Genomic DNA, 27,038 nt, shown 5'->3' on the forward strand with positions numbered 1-27,038 from the left:
GAATCAATAAAACTGACAGACCACTGGCAAGACTTATCCAAAAGAATAGAGAAAGGACCCAAATTAATAAACTTATGAATGAAAAAGGAGAGTTCACAACCGACACCAATGAAATTGGAAGGATTATTAGAACCTTTTATCAACAGCTATATGCCAATAAATTAAGCAATCTGGAAGAGATGGAGGCCTTCCTGGANGATGGAGGCCTTCCTGGAAACCTATAAACTACCAAGACTGAAACAGGAAGAAATAGATTTCTTAAATAGGCCAATTAACTATGAAGAAATTGAGTCAGTGATAAACAACCTTCCAAATAATAAAACTCCAGGCCCAGACGGTTTTCCTGGGGAATTCTACCAAACATTCAAAGAAGAAATAATACCTATTCTCCTAAAGCTATTTCAAAAAATAGAAACAGAAGGAAAGCTACCAAACTCATTCTATGAGGCTAATATTACCTTGATCCCCAAACCAGGCAAAGACCCCCTCAAAAAGGAGAATTACAGACCGATTTCTCTAATGAATATGGATGCCAAAATCCTCAACAAGATCCTTGCTAATAGAATCCAACAGTACATTAAAAGGATTATCCATCATGACCAAGTGGGATTCATACCTGGGATGCAAGCATGGTTCAACACTCGCAAATCAATCAATGGGATACATCATATTAACAAGAAAAAACTCAAAAACCATATGATCCTCTCAATCGATGCAGAAAAAGCATTTGACAAAATACAGCATCCTTTCCTGATCAAAACCCTTCAGAGTGTAGGAATAGAGGGTACATTTCTCAATCTCATAAAAGCCATCTATGAAAAGCCTACTGCAAGCATTATTCTCAATGGGGAAAAGCTGGAAGCCTTTCCCTTAAGATCAGGAACACGACAAGGATGCCCACTCTCGCCACTATTATTCAACATAGTACTAGAAGTCCTTGCAACAGCAATCAGACGACAAAAAGGGATCAAAGGTATCCAAATCGGCAAAGAAGAAGTCAAAATGTCTCTCTTCGCAGATGACATGATACTCTATATGGAAAACCCAAAAGAATCCACGCCCAAACTATTAGAAGTTATCGAGCAATTCAGTAAATTGGCAGGATACAAAATCAATGCTCAGAAATCAGCTGCATTTCTTTTTTTTTTAAAAGATTTTATTTATTTATTTGACAGAGATAGAGACAGCCAGCGAGAGAGGGAACANGGGATACAAAATCAATGCTCAGAAATCAGCTGCATTTCTTTTTTTTTTTAAAGATTTTATTTATTTATTTGACAGAGATAGAGACAGCCAGCGAGAGAGGGAACACAAGCAGGGGGAGTGGGAGAGGAAGAAGCAGGATCATAGCGGAGGAGCCTGATGTGGGGCTCGATCCCATAACGCCGGGATCACGCCCTGAGCCGAAGGCAGACGCTTAACCGCTGTGCCACCCAGGCGCCATCAGCTGCATTTCTATACACGAATAATGAGACTGAAGAAAGAGAAATTAGGGAATCCATCCCATTTACAATAGCACCAAAAACCATACGTTACCTTGGAATTAACTTAACCAGAGACGTAAAGATCTATATTCTAGAAACTATAAATCACTCTTGTAAGACATTGAGGAAGACACAAAAAGATTGGAAAAATATTCCATGCTCATGGATCGGAAGAATTAACATAGTTAAAATGTCCATGCTACCCAGAGCAATCTACACATAGCACATTTTTTAAGATACAATTCAATTACCCATCCTGTGTAATCATTCTCAAAGCCTAGCATTCCTATGGTTTACAAAGAAAAACAATTTAAAAATTTGGCAGGAGGGAGCTGGATCAGAGAATGTTTGTAGGTTTTACAAAGCCTACATTTAGCCCCCTCATTTAGTCTTACAACTCAAATGGTGCCCACTGCCACGCTGGCACAGTGCCAGAAAATAACTTCTCTCCCCTGACATTTCAGCCATCATGTGTGGGACAGGCCAAACGAAGCATGCCACGTGCACGGCCATAACCCATCTGCTACCACCGGAAGGGCACTGCTGTCACCCAACACGCATCTCAGTTTCTCCAGTTTTTGGTGCAAGGAGAGAAGGGGCTGTGCACCCAACACTGTTTGGAAAACACTATACCATGTGGGAAAAAATAGGCATCAATTTCCTGTACGATGAAAACTCAGTCCTAAGGCAGACTTGCCCAAGGTTACTCAATTACTTAGAAATGGGTCAAAACTCCTAATGCCTTACCTCTATCCAGTGGTTATGCCACTCTGTCACGCTGGCCCCACAAGCATCCTGATCAAACACAGCCAGGGTTTGAATCCCAGCTGCGCCACAGGCTGAGTGACCTTGGGCCCCTTTGCTGTCTCTGGGTTTCAGCAGTCTCCTCTGTGAAGGGTAATAATACGCCCCACTGGTGAGGCGGTGGGGACTGGGCCGCTTCAAAGGCATGCAGCCCGTGGGCTCACGCAGGCCGTGCTCAGAAGGGCCCTCCATTTGGTTTAATGCTTTGCTTTTGTCTCATTGATATTGTAAGAATTTTATCTCTGAACTTGTGTTTTGTCGATGACATCTGCTGGGACAACGGAGCATGCATGTGAGAAGACGAGACAGATGCTGGATGTGTGACGCCACTCCTGCCACCCCATTGACAGGGCGCCATGAACACAGGACTCCAGTGGACCCAAGATGCATGCAGGGAGCAGTTCAGGGAGACTGCGGGCGAGGGCAAGGTAAGTGCAGTTACATATACCGCTGGATGAAGAGGGGTGCTGAGAGGTCCATTTGCATTCCAATCGGAACACTTGCTTCAGATGCAGAACAAAGGCAATGATAGTCCAGAAAACAACCAACCAGGGAACCCTATCCTATCCTTTCTGAGTCATGTCACCTCCTTGTATTCGCCAACCACTTGCACTGAAAATGATGACGTAGAAGAAAGGGAAGGGTAGGACAACCCACTGCCCCTTCCTTCCATCAGTAAGCCAAAGACAGAGGGCCCTGGCGGAACGTGCCTGCATCAAGAGGCAAAATTGAAACAGTTGAGTTAGCTCTGTGTAGAATTCCCATGTTTCTTTAAAGAATGAAACACATATGGATCTACAGTCTATGAGACTGTGTACTTTCAGTGATTCCACATGAGCTAAATGCGCTTCTATTGGCATTTAAAATGAGCACTGCACAATATAAACATGAATGGTCCAGTTCATGTTAATAATTTAAAATTTTACTTCAGGGGCGCCTGGGTGGTAGAGTTGGTTGGGCTGCCCACTCTGGGTTTCCGCTCGGGTCATGATCTCAGGGTTGTGAGATGGAGCCCCCCGTCGGGCACAGACTCTGCTTCAGATTCTCTCTCCCTCTCTCTCTGCCCCTTCCACTTGTGCTCTCTCTCTAATAAATAAGTAAAAATTTTTAACAATTTAAAAAATAAAATTTTACTTTACTTGGGACATCTAACTGCAAATAAAAACACTATGACAAGGTGAGAGTGTGGCATAAGGAAAAAGGCTTTATATTTTAGTACCTCTTTTTTAAAGGACTTTATTTACTTTTATTTGAGAACGAGAGCAAGAGAGACAGCACCCAGAGGGAGAGGGAGAAGCAGACTCCCTGCTGAGCAGGGAGTCCGACTCAGGACTCGATCCCAGGACCCTGGGATCATGACCTGAGCTGAAGGCAGACGCTTAACCGACTGAGCCATCCAGGAAACCCTCTATTTTAGCACCTTTAATGGTATTTGATTCCTGCACTTTAAACAAGGTGCCCCACATTTTCCTTTTGCACAGGGCCCTGCAAATTCTGTGCCAGGCGTGGAGTGAGGGTGAGAGACGTTCTGTATGAGATGGAAGTGCCCCACACTAAGCCCGAGTACGAGGAAAGGCAATAACGATTGTTACGGTTTCACTTCTTACTGCTTCATCAATTTACAGCAAAATAGGATAGGCTTGAAAATGGCAAAATCCCAGTTTTCAAAACCATTTTAGGATATCAGGAGCCTTTTGAAAATATTGAGTCTGGGGGACATACCTTATAATGCCTTGAAGAATTTTAGTACCTCTTGATCCCTCGGTATATGACCTTTGTTGCCAAATGAGAGAAGGCGTGTGACGCCCGCCATTAAAGCAAGAGTGGACGTCAGCATCAGGAAATCCTCCCAGGAAGACAAAGTTGTTCTCCTCAACCCACCCACTCATTCAGCAAGTACCGACTGACTGTCAGAACCTGTTCCAGGTGCTGGGATATCACAGCAAAAGAAAGAGAAATCTTTCTGGATGGAGCTTACATTCCAGTTGGGGAGAGGGATGCTGATATAATAAAATATATAAGTAAACAATATATAAATGATATAAATGATAAGAACTCTGGGGGGAAAAATCGAGGCTGTAAAAGAACATGTTGGGGGAAGGAAAGGAGGTTTTAAGCAGGTGGCCGAGGAAAGCCTCTTTGGAGAAAGTGTCATCTGAGTAGGCCTGACGGGGGTGGAAATGTAAGTGACGTGACATCTGAGGAAAGAGCACCCCGGACAGAGTCAACGGTAAGAGCGAAGGTCATAAGGTGGAGCTCACCTGGTGTGTCCAAGGCCCCGTGGAGCAGTGAGGCTGGAGGCGCTGAGGCCCACAGGTCCTGGCAAAGACCTTGGGTTTTATAAGTGAGTGAGGCAGGAATCCCCTGGAGGTTTTGAGCAGAGAAAGGTACACTATCTGATGGCCATTTCTGGGCCAGGATCATCCAGGCTTCTGTGTGGTGAACAGAGGAAGGGGGGCGGGTGCGGATGCAGAATGTTGCATTGGTGCATGAAATTAAAAAAAAAAAAAAAAAAAAAAAAGGGGCTGAGAAAGGTACACTATCTGATGGCCATTTCTGGGCCAGGATCATCCAGGCTTCTGTGCGGTGACCAGAGGAAGGGGGGGGTGCGGATGCAGAATGTTGCATTGGTGCATGAAATTAAAAAAAAAAAAAAAGAGCTGCAGAGTGAGATCAAGACACGACAAAATGAGATGAAGGAAAAGATGATAGAAATAAGGAATGAACACTGAGGCCCAAGATCGTATCAATAGCAATAAATGAAACACCGAAGAACAGAGCAGACACTGAGATAACATCCACTTGCTAGCATAGGAACGAGCTTAAAATGATCTCAGTGAATGCAGGACAAAACACCTAAAACAATGAGAGAAAGTCAATAGATGTTCAAAATAAAGGAAGACTCTAAAAAACCCTTACGTCCTAGATGTGGAGAGTGTAAGAAGCAGAAACTATATTCAAAGATTAACCCACAAGGACTTCCTGGAAACGAAAAGCGATTTGAGGGGTGCCTGAGTGGCTCAGCCGGTTAAACATCTGCCTCTGGCTCAGGTCATGATTCTTGGGTCCTGGGATCGAGTCCCGCATCAGGTTCCCTGCTCAGCAGAGAGTCTTCTTCTCCCTCTCTCTGCCCTGTGCTCGTGCTCTCTCTCAAATAAATAAATAAGTATCTTAACAAAAAATAGGTTTGAACTTGCAGATTTAATGAGTATAGATACAATATTTTGGCAAAATTTGACATAGAATGCTAAGTCCAAGTCCTAGCCTGAGCTTCTGAACTTCAAAGGGCATCATTCTCCATTTATCCAGGCGGAAAAAACCTATAAGCCACAAAAAGAGAAAAGCTCAGGTTCACCTCCAACTTCTCAACAGCAACACTGATGGGTAGAAGACCATGGGACAATACCTGGAAGTCTTGAGAAGCAAAGTTTCCCAAGAACCTTACATTCAGTCAAAATCTTCAGACATGAAGGCAACAGTCAAACCACCACAAACACAAGGGGGCTCAGGAAATACACCTCCACCCACCCTTCTTGGAAAAACAGCTTAACAACAACATCAAGCCAATCCTGAAATGAGTTAACATGCACTCAGGAGTGCAGCTCTTGTAAAAGGACTGGTCATGAGCAGCAAATTCTATTAAATAGGGACCTGATACCCGAATTACTGGGTTATGGTTCTAGAAGAAAATGGGAATGTCCTGAGCAAAGAAGGCAAAGAACAATCTGAAAACAATATCATGACTGACAGAAATCAGGAGGTGGGTAGGAGACAAGTCCCAGAGGGCTACTGTCCTGGTTTTCACAGCAGGAAGAGACTGACCTGCACCAGACTAGCCAAGATTCTCAGTGTTGGCATCTTCTAGAACAGTCTGAAAGTACATCACCCAATGGCTTCATCTGCACTTAGAGATAATGAACAGTCTCATCACTGTTGTTATATGTCCGCTCTCATTTCTTGGACTTGGTAAGGCAAGTGTATCTCTGGCATTCTTTAGGAAAAGGGAGATGGTACACCTTTGCCTTTTTACTGATTTTTTCCCCCCAGATTCTTAGTTCAAGAACCAAAATTGTTGGTACTTTATTTATATCTAGGATTTCCACAGCATCTTTCCTCCAGAAAGATGATACACTGGTTCAAAGGATAGCCATATAGGGTTTTATTTTATCTTTTTTGTTATTTAGTCTATATATTCATGAAAATGCCCTGAAATTCCTCATGACAAGACTTTCATTTATCAACACAGAGTCTTGTCCAGGTGTAACCACATGCTATGGGGGACCCTGCCCCATCCATTCCTTTTCTGTTCCCATTCTCCCCCTCTTTTGCCTAGACACTGAGCCATATGACTTCTCACCTTGGCCATGGCTGACTGGATCATTAGTAGACACTGGATGGTTGGGGGGATTGGAAAACGCATACATCAGCTGGCCAAACACTTACAATTTACATTCTGCCTTGAAAAAGATGAGCTGGGCCAACTAGGTTTTCACTCTTGGGAATCTGAACCAAGAGACATATCAAAAAGTCTCAGTCAGTGGTGGGTACTTGTATTAAAAGGTCAAATAAGGCCAAGCCAGGGGTGCACCTCACAGTGCCATGTGGATACCAAAATTCTGAGGGGTAGAGTGTCAGAGGAAGTCAACTGGGAGGGAGAATAGGACATTCCCTAAAACTGAACTGATGGTCCTGGAGGGGACTGGAATTTTATACTTCCTGAGGCCTGGCTGTTCAGCATCTCCTGGGTTCCTATGAAACTTCTTTATGTTCTTAGACTATCCATTCCCCCCTCTGTTGTTTGCTCATATCTCCTTGGCATTCACTTCTACAATTCAAGCGTGGTTACTACAAACCTCGTGATGGGTGAGTTAATGCACCTGGAAGCTGCTTTCAAACAATGACAGGTGGGGAGGTGTTAGGTAGATCAATGGCCCAGCTGGGACATCCCTGAGGCATATCTACATGATCTCCCCCAGTTCCCAAGTAGCTCAGTGTGGGCTCCCCACACTGGTAACTAGTTTGATAATTTACCTTTTATTAGTTTAACCCTCCTACCAGTGATTCCTGGGATCACCTTCTAAATAAATAACTTGCCCTCAACTCCTTGTCTCAGGGTCTGCTTTTTGGGGAGTTCAAAACAAAAGAGAATCTAAGTTATTCATATTTTTGTGATACAAAAGAAAGAAAAATTGGTCTCAATCCTCTGATCATTTTCAACCAGTCCTCTACTCTAAATCAGAGACAGATTCTAAATAGAATACTCTGAAATCATCAAATATGCTCATCAGGCATAATATACTCTTTTTTTCTCAGGCGAATCAATGATTCACTGGATCATTTTACTGTACAAACATAATGGAATTTGTAGGCACACACACTATGCTAATGTGCTTCTTCCTTTAGAATATGTAAATGAATCTATCGGATTCACTCTGCTAACAGGGGTGAGAACTAAACACATAGGACCCCAAACGTCCGTTAGCCCGCAGTTCTAGGGGAAGCTTGGGGGAAGGATGTGATTTATAACATTTATCAAGTTCTATGGGAATGAGTCATTTTATAATGATGTCCTGTTGTATTTACATATATCCATGAGATGAATATTTCTACAATCCAACCAGAGACTGTGCAAAAACTACGATTCACCTCGTGTCAAGTTGGCCGTATTTCTGAAAAGGTAAAGCAGGTAGTTTTGTTCCCATTCTCCTTCTCACCAGTCCCCAGCAAGACAGAAAACACTGCATATGTACTGGATTTGGTAGGGTTTCCGAAGATCAGGAGGAGGACAGGAAGAGAGAGATTTAGAACATAAACTGGGCTTGGTTTGGGATCTGGATTGTACGATACAGTTTTTCCCTTCCAGAATAAAATATACTAACGGTGATGAGCCTTTACCAGTAGGCTTCGCTGGCTCTTAACGTTTCCACACAGGGAAAAGCACTAAAGCCACAAGAATGGCCATAAGCCACCGCATCCCACCGCTGAAAGCAAAGTGGGCACAAATCAGGGAATCATGAAAAGAAAGAAATTACAGTTGACTCACGAATTAGGCTAACAAGTATTTACTGAGCATCTACAATACGCATAACATCACCTCCGTGAGGCCGAAGGTGGTCTAGAGATCAAAGACGCCTCGATGGCGCCCTCCGTGAGCTTACATCCGGGTACTGCGAAGAGCACAAGGACCTAAATCACGCTAACGAGGTAGCGGGAGGGTTGGGAGGAGCAATACTGAGAAAATGCTATAAAGGTCTGAGGGAAGGAATGCTTGCTGCACTGGGCTCACCCCTTCCCACCAGCGGCCCAGACAGAAAATGAACTAGACCACTCCTGGACCGAGACAGAGAAGCCAACCAAAAATGTGTTAGAACCTGCTGCTTGTATCCCCCTTTAAACTCTTAAAATAGACCAATGGAAGCACAGTGTACGTTGGAGCAAAGCTCAGCTGAAGTACTACTAAAAAATTAATATCACATGGTATTTTCATCAAGGATAATCCTGGCCCTACTGACGACCTTAACAATCAGGGAGCAGGGCCGGCTCCCAAGTGATTACAGAGTTTGACGGTACCCTTCAAGGACGGGTCCTGCCCGAGGAAAAGATAACAGATGAATGTTCTTTTACATACTAGAATCACATGATAGCACTTCAGGGAAAAGGGTGATATGAAACAGAACTGGGAACTGTCCCACAAGAGGAGCAAATGTTAAACACCCCGGAATATTCTGGTGATGTCAAAAATGACCTTACAAAATGATCTGAGTAGCGACGGACAGAAAGGGAGGAGGATGGGTGATGGCCGTGGCTCCAAGTATTTGGCTTTTCTTCCCAAGCTTATCTTTTTCCCGTGGGGACCCATTTTCTGTCATGAGAATTCTCCCTGTCCACTGGGCCGCATGTAGACCCTGGTGGGCTGGATCTTTCTGAGCACTGTGAGTCAGATCATCTCTAACGTCCTCTGATTCATTTCAGTTGCTATCTCCGGCTACAGAACTTGGATGAGGAAAGATCTCTAAACAGCAACCAAATAAGTCTTGAGGGCGCCCGCAGCATAATAAGGAAACCAGCCAATTACTACCTCAGAGTAAAGGTCCTACCTTCCTGTACATAATGTGTTTGCAGACCTTTAAGTAGTGGGGATATTAGGGCCAAGATACAGGATGTAAACAGACGTGAAGGTCCATATGGGATTTTTTATTTTAGTGAAAACTGGTTATCCCACTTTTGTGTTGGAGCTTTGACTTAATTTAGAATTGTATTAAGTACAATTTTAATGCGAAATAGTTCAGTCACTGGGGACAACGGCTTGGCAGTTCCTCAAAAAGTTAAACACAGAGTGACCATATGACCCAGCAATCCCACTCCTAGGTACATACCCAAGAGAATTGAAAACATATGTCCATACAAAAACTTGCACTCGTATGTTCATTGCAGATTCATAATGCCCAAAAAGCAGAAACAACTCAAATGTCCATCATCCAATAAATACATAAGCCAAATGTGGTGTATCCATACCATGAAATATTGTTTGGCCATAAAAAGGAATGAGCTACAGACATGCCCTACAACACTGATGAACTGTGAAACTACTATACTAAGCGAAAGAAGCCAGACACGAAAGGCCACATGTTGTATGATTCCAATGCTATGAAATTCCAGAAGAGGCAAATCCATAGACAGACAGAGACAGAAGGTAGATGGGTAGCTAGCTGCCTGGGGCTGGGGGTTTGGGGGTGCTGATAACAGGGCATTGGCTGCCAATGGATACAGGGTTGTTTTAGGGGTGATAAAAATGCCCTGGGATTAGACAGGAATGATGGTTATACAACCCTGTGAATATACTAAAAAAGCCACAGAATTGCACAGGTTAAAATGGTATGTTTTTATGGTGTGTGAATTATCTCTGAATTTTTAAAATGTATGAAGTGCTTTCGTTTATCAAGCACTGTGTTATACGCCGCAGAAACAAGGCCACGTTCCTGCCCATAAGAACCTTACTACCCGGTAGGGAGAGACATGTAGACACACATATCCATCCATGAATGAACAACTATGTGGTACAGGAAGGGGCCCCAATGAAGGGAAGTCTGCTGGGGCTTCCCAGCAATGTTTCACCTGAGCTGAATCTCAAGTTAAACCAAAAACAATTTTGAGAACACTTTGGTCTTCTCTTCTGCAATGTTAATGGGGGAGAAAGAAGCCTCATTTTGCCTTGAATCTCACCTCTACATAGTATGACAGACCCTGGGAAAGTCATTTTACTTCTCTGAGCCTCTATCTCCCACTCCCTTAGGAGGGTGTTGGTATCCAAGTTTCATTTCTACCTTTCAGAAACATCTAGAATTCTAACACATACCATAGTTCATCTGGAGTTCTAGCATATTTAAATTCGAAGGTCCCATGAATTCTGAATCTGCAAAGGGTTCCTCGAACGTGTTCTGGGTGTGGTGCCTTCCAAAGGCTGAGAAAGGAGTCCTCACTCTCTTGGCTGCCTCTACACCGCAAGGAATAGCACACGCCTATGCTACCTTCCATTGGCAGCCTTTGTCTTGCCTCCCAGGGCCACCCCAGACCCATGTCGGACTCACTCAATTAACAGGAGTCTATAATCCTGAGCCCTGGGCCATACCCCACAATCCTTAGTCAATGATGCTAAATCAGGGGTTTCTGTGAAGGTAGGCCACTCTTAGTAAGAAACTTTTTTAAAGTCTTCTTAAAGCTAGGATAAAATAATTTTTTTAAGCCAGGATAAAAGCAATGCCAGACAATAAATTTAAACACCTTACCGTCTGATTTTAAATAAGATCAGTTTTTTTTAAAAGATCTATTTACTAATTTGAGAGAGAAAGAGTGTGTGCACAAGTGGGAGGAGCAGAAAGGAGAGAGAGAATCTCAGACTCTGCACTAAGCATGGAGCCCGAGGTGGGGCTTGATCTCACAACCCTGAGATCACCATGTGAGCCAAAACCAAGAGTCGGACGCTTAACCAACTAAATAAGATTAGTTTTTCAGTATATATTATTAGAACTAGTGGACATTTCAGCATATTTAGTTACTTAAGGAAGTAAATTAGATGGGAACACTTCCTGTGAAAATTGTTACTTGTCCACGTTCCTGGACCCAAATAAATAAATAAATAACAAAGAAACAAAATAACAAGGCTGGACCAAACAGGGTCAGGCAAGGAAACCAAGTGAAAAATGTCTTCTATTTTTTTCTTTCTACTTTCATATTATTGAGATATATCCCTTCTGTTCGTATTTTTGGGATACCTTCTCTGTTTTCTAGCTCAAATCCTACTTTCTCTTGCCAAGTTACCTTTCCTTCCTTTGAAAATTAATGGTATTTATTACCTAACCATTTATTTGGTTTCTCCCACTTTGGGGGTGGAGAGAAGCAGAAAGGGGGGGCCACACTGACTGAGAACCTACGCTACCCTATACTAAATGCTGGTATATTTTCTTCTTCTGTATCTATATATTTTCTTTTAGTTCTCGTAATATTTCTGTAATGGAGGCAGTATCACCCACATTCGACATGTGATCAAACCAAGGCTCAGAGATATTAAGTAACTGTCCAGTTCACACAGCTAATAAGGAATGGCGCTGGACTTTGAACCTGGCAGGGCGGTCTGATCCCAGAGCCCAACACTCAGAGCCACTGCGCCACGCAGCCTCACCAGCTACTGGAAGGCAGGGGGACAATTTATGCCCTTTGTGGTCTAACACAATGATCTGATTTCTGCAAACATTCATTCATTCATTCATTCACTCACACACTTACAGGCTTTTCTGGGCCAGGTCCTAGAATCAAATAAAAATATGAATGTGGCTCTCTCCACAAACTGCGAGGGGAACTCACAGTGCATTAGAAATGGGCGACTCTTAACAGAAATGTGCAGAGCAACCTGCAGAAGCCCAGAGGAGGATGAGGCAAGAAGGAAGGGAGGCCTGCCGAGAGGAGGAAAAGCTTAAACTGAATCCTGCCTAAGAGTCAGAGGCGCAGGAAGCCTATGCCAGAACAGCACATGCAGAGAGAGCCCCATGGAGAAAGGGGCCTTCAAACATCTGTGACAAAGAAGTCTGATGTGGGCCTTTGGGGGTTAATGGTAGGACATGCTAGAAAGGCAGGGCCTGACTGTCAAGAGCTTAAAACTATGATTCTGGGAAATATGATTAAACTAATGGAAGAGGAAGCCTTGAGAAGCTAACAGGGGTCATGGCTAACTGTGAATGAAAAAAAAATGCGAATGATCTAAACCTTTACCACACAGATGAAATCTCTAATCTGTCTCCTTCAGGGCCTTCCCAAGACTTAGGAGGAAACTGTCCACCACCCACCATTTCCATCCCCAGTGGAATAAAAAGTCAACGCTTTTGACTCCAGCACGCTGGAAGAACTGAGGCCAGCCCCCTTGGAAGCCCCAGATCCCTGTTACTACTTTGTGTTCAGGACAGACATAAGTCTAAGCCGCCAGTCAGGACAGACAGCAGGGCTGAAGGGAGGAACCAGACGTTCTTTCTTGCAGTCTCTCTCAGGATACATTGCTTTTTGTGGCCAGATCAAACACTTCTTTCAAATTTAAGGGAGGACCTTTACAATTAAGTCTGAGGTTTGCAAAGTATTAAAAACACTTTCCCAACATAGCACCTCAATACCACCAGGAAGATTCGACAGAAAAGCTCCACAGAGTCCTGAGGAGTGTCTTTTCGAATGAGACAACAAAGCCCCTCAATATCGAAGCCCTTCCCCTTTGCCGTCCAAGTCTGATCTGTGGGGCTGGGCTTAGTGACAGTGAATAGACTGAGAAGCGGACACGAAAAGTAAAGTTATAGAATCATAGTATTATATGTTATGGTCAGCTGGAAAACAGGTTGATATCACTTTAAGAAACAACAATGCACCAACACGCACGAGGTTCCTTCAGTCATGTGTAAATCTGAGCATCTGAGTCTTGGGGAGACCACCCTGAGTGAAGACAGTCCCTAGGGGTGTATCAAACATAATAAGGAGGACACAGCAGGTGCTTGAACTGAAGCAAAAACACCTTTCTATCTTCAGGGATATGAATTATTTTTCCAGGGAGGGGACTGCCAAGTCTACTTTGGTCCCTGGTCTCCCGTCCAGAACATTCTGCTTTGGGATTTGGACTCAGCTGACAACATGATCACTGAACCCTTTCCAGATATCCTTTGGGTGTTTGATGACAATGCCAGTCTCTCCTTGTTTGTTGTCAAGAAGATACTTGACCTGAACATGCTCTTTCACTTTCACTAGTCACAACAGCTCAGAGACAGAGAGACCCAGGTTCAAAACATATCTAAGTTCCTACAGTAAAGCCAAGAGAAAACCCCATACAGATAGCTTGTGTTTGTGAACAGGCGAAAAGAAATGTTTGCTCATTTTCTTGGGGACAGTGATTTATTTTATGAGAGTCTTCAAACTGGAGTTGCTAGAGCACTCAATTAGTCCTACTGCCTAAAAACTGTGAGTGCCGATGCTCACCAGATCTCAGGGATGGTCTGTCCTTCTGCTCGTAGGGCTGAGGCCATACAGCGACATGAGCAAGACCCTAAACTTGGGTATTGAGCCGAGCTGGCATCAAGTCCAAATCTAGCTCTTCCACTCACTACCTATGTGACTTTTGGCAGGTTTCTTGTAGCAGCCTATGCCTCAGTTTCTTTATCTGCAAAATGAGCCTAGAAGTAGTCTTCCCTTTGTGGAGTTAGTATGAATATTTAATGAGGAAAAATTATACAGCAGTCGACACAATGTCTGAGACATAGCAGGCCCACAGCGGTATTTCTAGAATGGTACTGCGGTCACCATCAGACAGAGTTACATCCACATGCAGAAGCTACTCTGTACGTTCGCTTACATGTTTGCTTTGTCACTTTGTCCCCGCTTTTTGCCAATTCCCTTCCTGTTCTCAGATGGAGAAAAGAGTTCCTTCCTTACCAACTTGCGAGGGTTGTTTTGAGGACGACAAAGGACAGGTCTGCGTAGGGACGCTTTGAAGAGCATGGGCCTGCACAGCTAGAGTAGGAGGGGCGTGCCGGAGGACAACAGGAAGTTCTAGCATCTTGAGGTCCTTCTGGCAGCTGCAGGACGCCTTTGCCAAATACCCCCGAGCATCCTGCCGGGAGCGGCTCCTGAGCACTGGGCTTCGCTAGCACAGGAACACGCAGGGCTGCGGGAGGGTGCACTTCCTCCAAGCACCTGTTCCAAACAGGATACTCTGAGCACACATGGGGGCTTCCTGGGAATCCCACTTCCTGTATTGTTCTGGGCCTCAGTGGCACAAAGCCTGGGCCTTTACTGCTTCACAGCAGTGGAAGACAAACAACAGAAATCATTATTTTTTAAAATAATAAACTATGTTACTGTATCACTATCGTAGCTAAAATTTAGTGGGTGCTTACACGTGCCCCTGTACTGTACAGTTTTGATATGCATGTTCTCATTTAATCCTCATAATCGATATTGCCGTTTGTCTGGGCCCCTGGCTCTAAACCATCCCTTCCTCAAAGATGTCTAAGTCCCCTTCTGGTGCCTGGGACCAGCTAGGTGGGGCACTGTAGCCTGCTCCTTGGAACTCTCTCTGATGATCCGCTGTGTCTCTCCCATGCAGGGCAGGGGGTTGACCAGATGCCCTGAGAAGCTCTAGGACTCCTGTCAATGGGATTATCTCAGGGCCCTGGAGCTGACTCAATTCCAGGGGGGGATTTTGGTGAGTGATCACTCCCTCAGGCTGGCATGATATTTCAGGAACAAGATCAGACTGTTGACGTGTTGATTTCAGGTGACTCAAATTGTTCATATACACAGGGGCTCCACAAAAAAATATTTGCCCAGGGACACATATATCCTAAGGGAGGACCTGCTCACAGCAATCGTAGAAGGTATGCATTCTTCTGCATACATTATGGTTGGAGAAACTGTGACAGAGACACTAACTTCCCCAAATAACACATTTAGTAAGGAGAGGAGCTGGGACTGAAATTCTGGAATGTCCAACTCCAAAGCCACACACTAAACTAATCCCCCCAATTTCCTTATCTGCTTTCACTGAGATAGGGACATCCCAATAATGGTTACTCTTTCCTCCAGCCAGGGCTCTCTTTGATACTGTTTATTCTCTTGTTCTCTTGTTATTGAGCCTCCGGACAAGCCATTGTGCAGGACACTCTCATTCAACCACAGTTTACTGGTCTCCCCTTGACTTCCTGCCTTCTCCGACCCGGCAGACCTTATCTCTTTCATGAGCGTCAACAGCTCAGTTCAAAAACATCTGATTTGAATCTCTTTCAGTGGAAGCATTCAGTAGAAGCACCAAACACATTCACAACCAAGCGTTAGCTCCAGCAGACACCTGCATGTTTGATTTTTATCCCTAATTGTGGAATAGACTTTTTTTCCCTCAATAAAGGGATTTAGGCTTCCGCCAGGCTGGAAATGTGATATTTGAGAGGTGTGGTCAGCTGGTTCTGAATACAGTTGTTCTAGGGTAGCTTATAAGGTGGCTGGGAGCAGACATCATGGTTTCTCCATCCCCACTCCAGGCTCCCCCCAAAAAGGATGAAGCAGAGACTGCTGGGTAACGCGAGAACCAAGGAGCTGTCACATCAGCATTTGCCAGGTCCCCACCCTGTCCTGCCTTAGCGCTGATCTTACAGCCACTCCTCCCCGTCCCCGTCAAAGCTCAGGACAGCCACAGTGAGATGCCACTTCATCCCTACTAGGATGGGTAGAATCACAAATCAGATAATAACAAGAGCTGGCAACCATGTGGAGAAATCGTAACCTTCATATGCTGCCCGTGAGAGTGCAAAGTGGTGCAGCTGCTTTGGACAACAGTCTGGAAGTTTCTCAGAAGGTTAGACATAGTCGCCATGTGACCCGCAAATCTCTCTCCTATCAACAGACCCAAGAGAAATGAAAAGACATGTCCACACAAAAACTTGTATGTGAATGTTATAGTGGCATTATTCGTAACAACCAAAAAGGGGGAAACCACCCAAATGTCCATCAGTTGATGAGCGGATACACGAAATGTGGTGTGAGCGTACGGTGCAATCCTACGTAGCCATGACAGGGAATGAAGCACTCAAAAACACACTCTGTGAGAGAAGCCAGACACAAAAGACCACAAAGCATATGATTCCACTCATATGAAATGTCCAGAATAGGGAAATCTCTAGAGACAGAGAGTAGATTAGTGGTTTCCTAAGACTAAGGGTGGGGTTGGAAGGACAGGGTGGTAGCGGGGCCATAGCTAATGGTACAACGTTCCTGAGACAATAAAAATATTCCAAAATTCACCGTGATGATGGTTGCATGTATCAGTGTATATTAGTGAATCAACTAAAAATCATATATACTCTAAATGCTCTAAATGGGTAAATTGTATGGGGTATGAATTATATCTCAAAAAAAGCTGTTAAAAAATAATTGCAAAAAGCAAAATGAAACACCCCCATAGAGGTTAACCCTCCTACCTCACCTCACCTTAATCCAGCCCTGCCCTCCTCTGAGCTGTCCAGGAATTAGCAGCAGTCTACCTGATTTCTGGCTCCTTTGGCTCGTGTTCGTATGCTTGCAGGGACCATGTCTAACAGCCTTTGCCTCCTGTACTGATTCTAGGCTGATTTGGACCAGGAGCGAGCAGCTAAGTATCAGCTTCATTAATTATAAATTCCAAGCATGCAAGCTCCCCGGTGCGGTCACTCTTGCTGGGCTTTCTCCCTCTTTCCCAGGCAGATGGACAGGTGACCATGGTCTCACGAGCTTCACTGAAAAGAAGCCTTGACCAGTTCTCCAACTATTACAACTCTTTTTCCTTTTTTGGGGAAATATCGCACAAGACGAGCACACCCTAGGCGGGAACACAGTCGAGATCTCGCCCTTCCAGAGGTCATGCTTTACTACTGTCAAGAGGCCGCCTTGACTGTATCTTTTCCATCCACGCTCAAAGAACAGCATGTATGGCTAGAGAGCTTTCCTTTCCATCACTCTTCCTAGTTTGGAAAGAGACACACTGGTTACTGAGATTATAAAATCATGGACGAAAATATCATCAGCACTTAGCTCCAGAGCTCTACTCAGGTTGCAGAATTCTCCTTTCCTTCCCCCCCCCCCACCGGTTAATTATGCATAAGGGATAGTGTTTCTTTTGAGGAATGCATTATAGACGAACAACTCTAGATGGTACTTCACAGGCCAATCACAAGACACAAAGGCGTGTGCAGAGCAGGCTCCTTCACTTACCGGGAGGATCCAAGCAGTTAAACAAGTGTTCCAGGGTGCAGTAGGCCTCGGGAGGCAGATACAACAAGTGGGTGATGGTGGCCCGCCTGTGAGCCGGCGGGGGGATCCCGGGGATGCTCACATCCTCCACGACCAGCCTCCTTCTGTACGAGCCCGTGCTGCTGGCTCTCTCAGAAGAGGATACTCTGCTTTTCTCAGAGCTGCACAGTTTTCCCAGACACTTTAAACCGAGGAAGGAGGGCATTTTGGCATGGATCGCAAACCAAGGAGAAATGGACACCAGGAGCCCAAGAGGCTGTGCTTTCCCTTCAACTCTCCTGGCTCCTTCTTGTTTGTTTTTCCCCACACTGCCCAGTAAAGAAGATTAGGGAACTTGTATTTAAGTGATTAGCCTCAAGAGCTTAGGGCTCCATACATTCAGATGATCGGGTATAGAAACAGTCACTACCAGGACGAACTCAGGCCATGGTCAGTCTGACAGGTGAATGCATATTCAAAAACCAGATTCATATCCACAGCAAGAGAAAGGACATGGCTGCAGTATCTAAAGGAATTCACCTGCCAAGAGTCCTCCTATATTAATATCGTCTGGCAGGAGCCGTGTGAACAGCTCTAAGGACGTCTACACGTATTGTGTGTAATCCAAAAACACAGAGCAGAAGAAACTCAGATAATAATTCCAAGTTCTTCAGTATCTCAGATCTCACGGGAGAGACACCCCAAGAGAGGTCTTCAGTTTCAACTAGCAACAAATCCAGCTCCAGGCCACAGTCAACGATCATTTCCACCTTCTAAAGGGAAACCCCTCCTCCTAGTGCCATGAAAATCTTTCTTATTCCATTAATCCAATGCTAATTGTATTCTTAATTGTTGTTCCGTGGGTTTTCGACCATTGCAGGATCACATGACGGAAGCAGAATTACCACGTAGTAGCTGCATGTTTTCATGAAGTTACAAGCTAGCAGGAGCTTTGCTCAGCTAGGCTGCTGACATACCAGGAGTGACCCTGGTCATGAGCGTTTACCCTCTGTCACCCACTCAGGAAGGTTAAGCACAATATATGACAGTCTGAAATGACACAATAGTCACAAGTCAGAGTGAAAAAACCCATACCGCCTTCTCCTGTCACCTGGCCATCTGATACCATTTTCCTTTAAAACCTGTACAGGGGCGCCTGGGTGGCACAGCGGTTGAGCGTCTGCCTTCGGCTCAGGGCATGATCCCGGCGTTATGGGATCGCCCCACATCAGGCTCCTCCGCTATGAGCCTGCTTCTTCCTCTCCCACTCCCCCTGCTTGTGTTCCCTCTCTCGCTGGCTGTCTCTATCTCTGTCAGACGCTTAACCACTGTGCCACCCAGGCGCCCCTCGCTGGCTCTCTCTATCTCTGTTGAATAAATAAATAAAATCTTTAAAAAGAAAAAATTAAAAAAAAAACCTGTACAAACTTTAAACAGAATAGAATTAGAGAGCTGGAAAGGACTTCAGAGCTAATATAGTCCAGTGCTTCCCAAATAACGCCATGCCTAAGAATTTTCTGTAGAAGCACTCAACTGTGGAAATCTAGCCCGGACCTCTGAATGAGATGCCGTTGGAGTAGGGTGAGGCCCAGGAACTTATATTCCTAAGTTCCCAGGCCAGGACCAGCACTCAGGAAGCACTGATCTCCTCCAGCCCTTTAACTTTAAGATGAGGAAGGCAGACTTTCCCATGACAACACAGCAAGCCCATGGCTGATCTAGGTCTCCTGACTCCAAGGTTACGACTGTTCCTACCACAGTCGTCAGGTCCTTCCACAAGACCTAGAGACAGATGCAGCAGAGAAAGGAAACTAGTTTCTAATCTTTAATGCAAGACTTGGCAACAGAGCTCAAGAACCAGAGAATCCAAATGCGCTAGAATGACTCTTCCCAATGGGAAGCACGGTGGGACTGGAGGGGTAGATTCTGTCCAGGGGCCTTGGGATGGGGCTGGGGATTGGGATGGAGCTCGGGAGGGTGAAAATGTGGGAGCCTTTCTACTACCACAGTTATATGGTGAAATTTCTGTTCTCAAATTTGGAGAATTAAGCCCTAGACCACTATTGCCCCCAGAAAATAAATCCTTCTAAGGTCTTCCTCTAAAAACAGCTTACAAAGCAGGTGAAACAATCTGTGTTCTATTCCTTGCTTGTCTATTTCAAAGATCCTTAGGATACATAGTGTGAGATATTTTACCAATATTCCCCAAAGTGAGGTTATTGGACCAATTTGTTTAAAACACAGATAGATGCCTGCGGCCTGTCTCAGACCTAGGTTCTTCTAGAGTGTTTTTCTATAAACATCACAGAGTGGGAACCTCTGCCTTATACCCTTAATTCCTTCTTCCTCTGGTTAGGTTCCTATAGCCCTGCTCTCTGCAAACTAAGCACCTGAGCAGCTCTATCTGCTTGTGTGTGTTCACACGGCTCGTTTGTGAAAGGTGTGCATGTGTTCATAGGCTGCATGCAGCCACTTCAAACAGGCTCTAGGACACATTAACAACGTACATAGACTTTGGACAGATAAGATGATTGTTTTCTTCAAATCCAGCATCTTCCTGACCAAGCCAAAGTGTAACTCTTCCATGGCAAAGCTCGTGTGCCATTTTGGTCCCTAAACTTGCCAAGCATTGCCCACTGAAATGAACACTGTAGCATGGACTCCAGCTCAACACTCAGCCGTTGTTATCAGTAGATATTCAGGCCATCCCTACATTTTTTGACAAGATTAGAGATCCATCTCTTCAGTTCAAGGAGCAACTGTGTCCCAATAGCTTCTATAAAGGAAAAATGAAATTCTTCAATAAAAGGATTATATGTAAGAAGTTTGATCTATTTTATGACTTTTAGATCAGGATGGAAAGTGAGCTACATGTGGTCCATAGACGAGGCTGATGAAAATCACAGAGGTCTGTTTGTTTTAAAGACAATCTGACTACACATAGATGTGAGAGGTGGCTCCCTTCTCAGGCGGTGGAGAGAGATAAACCTCAGATACCAGGTGCCTGGGAGTGGGAGCCAGCACTGACAATGGGCACTAAGTTCCACTTGCCAGGTTGTCCAGAGTTCTTAACCTCTCCTCTTCCACATAATCCAGGGTAAATACCCAGCAGAGGACAAGCCTCCTATCATTCTTCTTTTTTAAACAAAGACCTTTGCATTTTGCTATTGAGGTGTAGTTGACATACAATATTATATTAGTTTCAGGAGTACAACATAGTGATTCAACATTTACATATATTACGAAGTAATCACAGTGAATCTAGCTAACGCCTGTCACCGTACGCAGTTGCTGCAATATGAACTATGTTTCCTATGCTGTACACTGCATCCTGTGTCTTATTTTATAAGTGGAAGCTTGTACCTGGTAAGCCCCTCCCCCCATTTGGCCCATCCCTACCCCCCCCCTCGCCGCCAAGCCTCCAATCTTAAAGGTATGCTTTCCGGGGTATCTGCCTGACAGCAATCTCTTCAGCCATGAAAGCACAGGATGGAGAAGATCCCAAAAGCATCAATGGACCATTTCTTCCACCACTACATGAATATCAGCCTCTTGCCACAGCCCATAAAATGACAGGCATAGCATTTACAAAGAAGTGTAGTAGGTCTGGGGACAGTTTACAGGGATATGTGACAAAGTATCACAATGCATTACACTACAAAGCTAATGCTCATTACAAATGCTTAACATTCACCCAACATTTTGGTGGCCTGCAAATCTCATCAGGCAGGACATTCCTAATTCTGCTATTGACAGTTCCACTGCACCCGCACAAGCTCTTCTAAGATGTGACAAGAAACCATGAGTGGACAAATTCACCAAGCAGCTTCACCTTGCACCGAGAGGCCCGAGCACTCTGCACGAGCTGGGTGATGAGATGAACCCCAACTTCAGAGCCAGGCACGCCGAGGCGACAGAGTGTTCAGAGGCTGGATGCCTTCACTGCTTCTTAATGCACCAGTCACAGGTCAATTCCTGCAGGGATTTTTTTTCCAGAAATGCACTCTGACTTTTCTTTAATTTTATTCTATGTTATGAGTTAGGTCTTTCTTCCTCCAGACAAAGGCCTACCTCTCCCTTTAAAACATCTGCTGTAATCTACCTGCTTCTTGCCAGGAAAAAACATTTTAGAGAGAAAACCACCACCTTAACATGTGAATCTTTATGCCATTTGGTTTTCTAAGGGAATGGTCTCAATTTACAGCCTGTGGCTTTATCAGTGACAATGGGGTTACTGGCTTCTCAGTTTGGGTTCTGGTTTTAAGCAGAAAGGAGCAAACAGAGGAGCTCAGCAAGTGCATGGCAAGTGCCTGCAGTAGCTCCCAGCTACGAGATGACCTCTGCTGCTGAGCAGAACAGACAAAGCAGAGAAACAGCTTTCTAAGGGGGAAAGATCAGCAGAAGGGGCACAGTCAGACTTTCAGATGCTCTCGACCCCTTGGAGGATCTCCCACTCCAGCAGCTACACCTTTTCCTGCAACCAGCAAGCCTCAAGTTTAGCTCTTCTCTTCGCCTGCGTGGTCAACCCTGGGCACCTCTTCTGCAAAGTTCACTGTTTAAGGGGTCTTACCCTTTCCTCCAAAGCAGGCTGTGATTTTCTGAGCATACTGGCACAGGCTTCCCTCTGGGTAGGGCTCCTCGGGAAGACCTGCTTCGTTCATCACTCGGCAAGCAGAGGCCTCTCTTCCCGTAATGCAACCTGCCCAAGACCTGCTCCAAACAGAACAGGCAGCCAAGCCCCCTCGTCCATATCATCTCCATTAATAATTCAGATACTACATAAAATCTGCTGAGCATTCAGGGTTGAGAGCACCAAGGCACTCTGAGTATTGAAGCCTAATTAGTTTAACAGACAGCAAGCGTCTCCGATTACTCTCTGACAATACTCTCCATAGGCAAGATTTCCAAATGGCGGTGAGAGCCAGGCTTGGAATGCCTTCAAGGAAGAAGCCGCAGACGGGGATCGGCTCTGGGAGGGTCACAGGCATCCAGGAGCCGAAGTCCCATAGGTTGGACAAGGCTGCCCCACGAATCTGTTCCATAGGGTCACAGCATGTTTCTGGCCACATATCACAACACACCAGCTTTGGTCTCATTTAGTTTCTAAACCTTCTCTATACCCTGAACATATCCAGACCCTTAATCATTCCCATGCATCTTTCTCTTTTCCTGACATTCCTCCCATCTGATTTCCATGACCTTCTCCCATCTGATCCTTTGGAAAAGCCACCTGGGTTTAAAAATGCAGCTCAACTTTGACCTCCCCCACCCAGGTATCCAGAACCACTCCAGCTAGAATCAATTCCTTCCTGTCTTGTCCCAAAGTAGCAGCTCTCCCACAGTATTTCTTATATCCTGCACTGTAATATGGTTATCTGTAGACTTTTTTTGTTTCCTCTGCTAGCTGGGAAGCTTCTAGAGGGCAGGAGTCTTTCCTTTGTCACCCTGTATCCGACATGCTTCCCACACATACTAGATGCTCAATGCCTTATCCAGAGACTTTGACCATTCCCGGTAAGAAGGAGTGTGAAACATTAGTATCTAATACTTGGGCAAAAGGCAGGTTATCAAAGACAAAACACACTTTGGTCATTATTAACTGCTTAAACAGGAGAGGACAATAAAGACCTTTTATATTGATTGGCCTGAGAACTCCTATTCCTACATATGCAGGACGGGATTCTCTTCCTGCAGGTCAGAGCTGATGTAAGTGCCACTGACCTGGAAAGGACAAAGTGACAGGCACATGCCCATGAGGCCCAAGCCAGGGGCGGCCACAGGAAGCTGTCCCAGTGGTTGGTCATTAGGAGACAAGCCGTCCTTGCTGGTGGGATAAGTAGCTGAACATGGACCCAAAAACCCCAGGGTCAGCGTTTCTCAGTACGTCCGCTGACGGAGCTGCTGGCCCCGGAGCAGGTGCACGGCGCCTGCCTGCCCCAGCCTCCCCGCCCCAGCCTCCCCTCCCCAGCCCTCCCAGAGGAAAAATACAGAGGGAAGTGTTTCCAGTGACACAGTTTGAAGTATTTATAATTCATCGATCTCAACGCGGAAGAGCTTCGACACACTGGCAAACCTCATGCTGTCAGTTTACTAGAAGCCGTCAACCACCCCCAAATAATCTATTTCCTGACTGTGCTGCAAGCAGGGCCTCCTGCTCACCGAGGTCTTTTTCCGCAATCATTAACCTCTGGACTTGAACTTCAAAGAGGAACTCCTTGTAGCTTAGAGTCACAAGAAATACGCAAGATAGATAAGGAACAGAACAGGAAACCTGATTAAAATCAGCAGCAGGCTTTTCACCATCCTTTGTTTAAGGGATCTATCTTCCTGCTACAAATATTTACTGAGCATCTACAATAAGACAGGTCAGGTGTTAGCTGCCTTCATAGTGAATGAGATAGGAGCCCTCAAAGGGCATGTAAATTGGCAGGCGATACAGGCATGTATTTGCCCAACTGTAGCCCAACTTGGTAAATACCACCCCAGTGTAAAGTTGGAGCAGTTTGAGGTTGGGGGCTTGGTTCAGAGATTTTGGATATGGTGAGTGGTACGTCTTAATTTTCTGTCTTAAAGAAAATACGTTTCCGAGAAAGACAAGTGGCTTGTGTCTCACCTCTCACAGGGACAACTGTTATGTATTTCTATTCCCAACAATGGCACACAAAAACCCGCTTCCCTTAGGGAGTCCGCAGGGGAGGGGTGTCAAACGTGTTTCCCCAGCACACTCTCAATGCCATGCTCTGATATTATGAAAGTGCATGGGAGGGAAAGACTGAGTCAGCCTGGTGCTGGTGGGATTATGGAAAATACAAAGTTTGAGCTAAACCTCAAAGAACAAACTTAACAAAGAAAATAAGCAGATTGGGGGAAGGCAGAAAAGAACAATCCAAAGAGAGGATGCTCTGGAAGAATGCTTTATTTAGATCACACCTGACGATGGGAAGGGAGGTCAGGAGACAGAGAAGGTCTTAGAAGGAAGAACCTATCCATCCACCTATAAACAACTCTACTTAGAGAAATAAAATGGCACTACCTTTGAGCAAGCACAAAAAAAATGCTTCTGAACAGTCTGCTGACTGCCATTCTTTCTTCAGAGGGTCAGAACGCTGGGAAAACTTGGCACACAGCCACAGGCACCTTTCACCCTGATTCAGTATTAACCGCCTCTCTCAGCACTTGTTTTTGTCCAAGTACTTTACAACCATAAATGCGTTCATCATGGCAGCTGTCCTGAGAGGTGAGGGGGTGACACACGACACATGAAGCCCCCACACCTCAGACTGAGAAACACAACCAGGGGCTGTTGCTCCCCTTAAAATGAAACCCACAGTCAGAACTCGATGTGTGAAGAGAACCTAAATTCCCCAAAGACAGATCCAAGAACTTCATATGAATAAAAGATGCCTCTGACTCTTTGGAATTTCGGGGCTGTACAAGGTTTTAGAACACAGTGTTTTAAATGTGGCTACAGATGGACGATGATTTTTCTAACAAAGGAGAACATGCCCTTGTCTTTCCATAGTCTGAGCTGGTCTGGTGACTTTCATGGCACCCTTGATCTGGAAGGGACAATTTTACTGGATACAAAATTGGGAGTCTCTTGACGTGAAAGATGCTTTCAGGGAGAATCATCACCCAGGCGTCATTTCATCTCCTGTTTGTCAAAATAGGGTATGCAATAGCTATAAGATAATCTGTTGCAATGTAGAAAGAAAATTCTAGATCATAAATATGTATGGTCTCATTCTTTAACATTTTATTTTTTTAATTTTTTTTTAAAGATTTTATTTATTTATTTGACAGAGACAGCCAGAGAGAGAGGGAACACAAGCAGGGGGAGTGGGAGAGGAAGAAGCAGGCTTCCAGCAGAGGAGCCTGATGTGGGGCTCAATCCCACAACGCCAGGATCACGCCCTGAGCCGAAGGCAGACACTTAACCGCTGTGCCACCCAGGCGCCCCTCATTCTTTAATATTTTAAAGTATGTATATGCTTTAGAATATACACAACATTAATACAGTTCAAGTTTATTGTTTATCAGCAAATAATATACATAAATATGTGTTGTTTTACTTTTTTAATGCTTGGATACAAAATCAGGAGAGTTTGGAGACCGGGGATTAGTCTATCAAAATAAATCATAAGGAAACTAATAAGAACTCAACTAACCAGAGGTAAGTACTAAATAATGGATGAACCAAAGTTAAAAATACATAAAGAAGAACAATGCGGTGGGTAAATGCATGACTGTGGTCTGGAATCAGGAAAACTATTCAGAGCCCCATTCCACTACTCACTGCTGGGCAACCTCAGGTGAGTTTTTCACTTATTTCAACCTCGATTACCTTGTCTGTAAAACGGATATAATAATAGTATCTCCTCTATGTATCTACTAAGCCCTTAGCAGTTCCTAGTCCCTGGGAGGGGCTCTATCCGTATTAACTCAAAGGCTGGAAATTCAGACTCATAGGACTAAAAATAGAAATTAAAACAACAATTGAGGCCATAGGTTTGTCCTGAGACACTTGTAAGAGTTCGGATATGTGTAAAGTACAGTCCCTCCCTAAAGAAGAAGCCACTACTCAGATCCAGACAATGATTGCTAGTTTGGAAAGCAGGCGAGATATTGCCAGATGTTCAGATTTTTATGTGAAATTTCCCAAATTTCAAACATTTGCAACTAGCTAAAAAAAAAAAAAAAAAGAAAAGAAAAGAACTTGTCTCTATCGTTCCCCCCCCCCAACACACACACAAAAGAAAAAAAGAGAAAACGTGCTTACAGACCTATCATGCAGTCTGGGACTTCAAACGTCGGCATAAACCCTCCTACCCACTGAGCTTCAACCAAACAGCTATGCTTTATTTTAGGTACTCGTGGAAGGTGATGGGGTGCAAGATTTTGAGAAGCATTGGCAGTTTTCACATAAAAGATTCATACCTTCTCATTTGTAAAATTGGATTTTAATTATGGCATCTCTGCTCTGAGCCACTGCATAAGCGTCCGTGCGTTCCCAACAATTCCAACAATTAAGTGTGTAATACTAGTAAGCACTTTTAGAGCAAAGTTTATCACATTTTCTTGTGTGCCACAAATAGAAGAACATGTCCTTTCTCCATTATATTATGGTTTATATCCACATTATAAATCTTCTATCTTTAACCACTAGTAGGATCCTATTACACATACTACTCTCTAATTTTTCCCTAAACTTTCTGTTTCTTTTATAAAAATTAAGGTCTAACTTACATCTAGTGAAAAGCAAAGATCTTAGGTGTACAAGTCAATGAGTTCTGACAAATGCACTCACCCATACAACCCACATTTCCATCAAGATATAGAATACTTCCATCACCTCAGAAAGTTCCCTGTGCTCCTTCCCAGTTATGCCCACCTCCACACTAGAGACAACCACTGTTCTTTTTTGCACATTCTAGAACTTCATAAACATAGATTATCCAGGTTCTA

At 44.5% G+C, this 27,038-nt stretch overlaps 1 protein-coding gene across 4 annotated transcripts in view; it reads right to left on the reverse strand.

Moving 5' to 3' along the window:
• LOC117802758 (actin-binding LIM protein 1-like) overlaps nucleotides 1–27,038 on the reverse strand; it is a 193,520-nt gene that overhangs the window by 76,226 nt on the left and 90,256 nt on the right. Inside the window, exon 1 of one of the 4 annotated variants that reach the window (XM_034663322.1) lies at nucleotides 14,247–14,507. The exons of the other annotated variants lie outside the window; for them this stretch is intronic. Within the exon in view, the coding sequence (XP_034519213.1) occupies nucleotides 14,247–14,370 (124 nt within the window). The 5' untranslated portion in view covers nucleotides 14,371–14,507. Of the gene's footprint in view, nucleotides 1–14,246; nucleotides 14,508–27,038 lie in introns of those variants that run through there. 4 annotated transcript variants of the gene reach the window in all.

Source organism: Ailuropoda melanoleuca, chromosome 6 (assembly GCF_002007445.2).
Source record: "Ailuropoda melanoleuca isolate Jingjing chromosome 6, ASM200744v2, whole genome shotgun sequence".
Classification (NCBI taxonomy): Eukaryota; Metazoa; Chordata; class Mammalia; order Carnivora; family Ursidae; genus Ailuropoda; species Ailuropoda melanoleuca.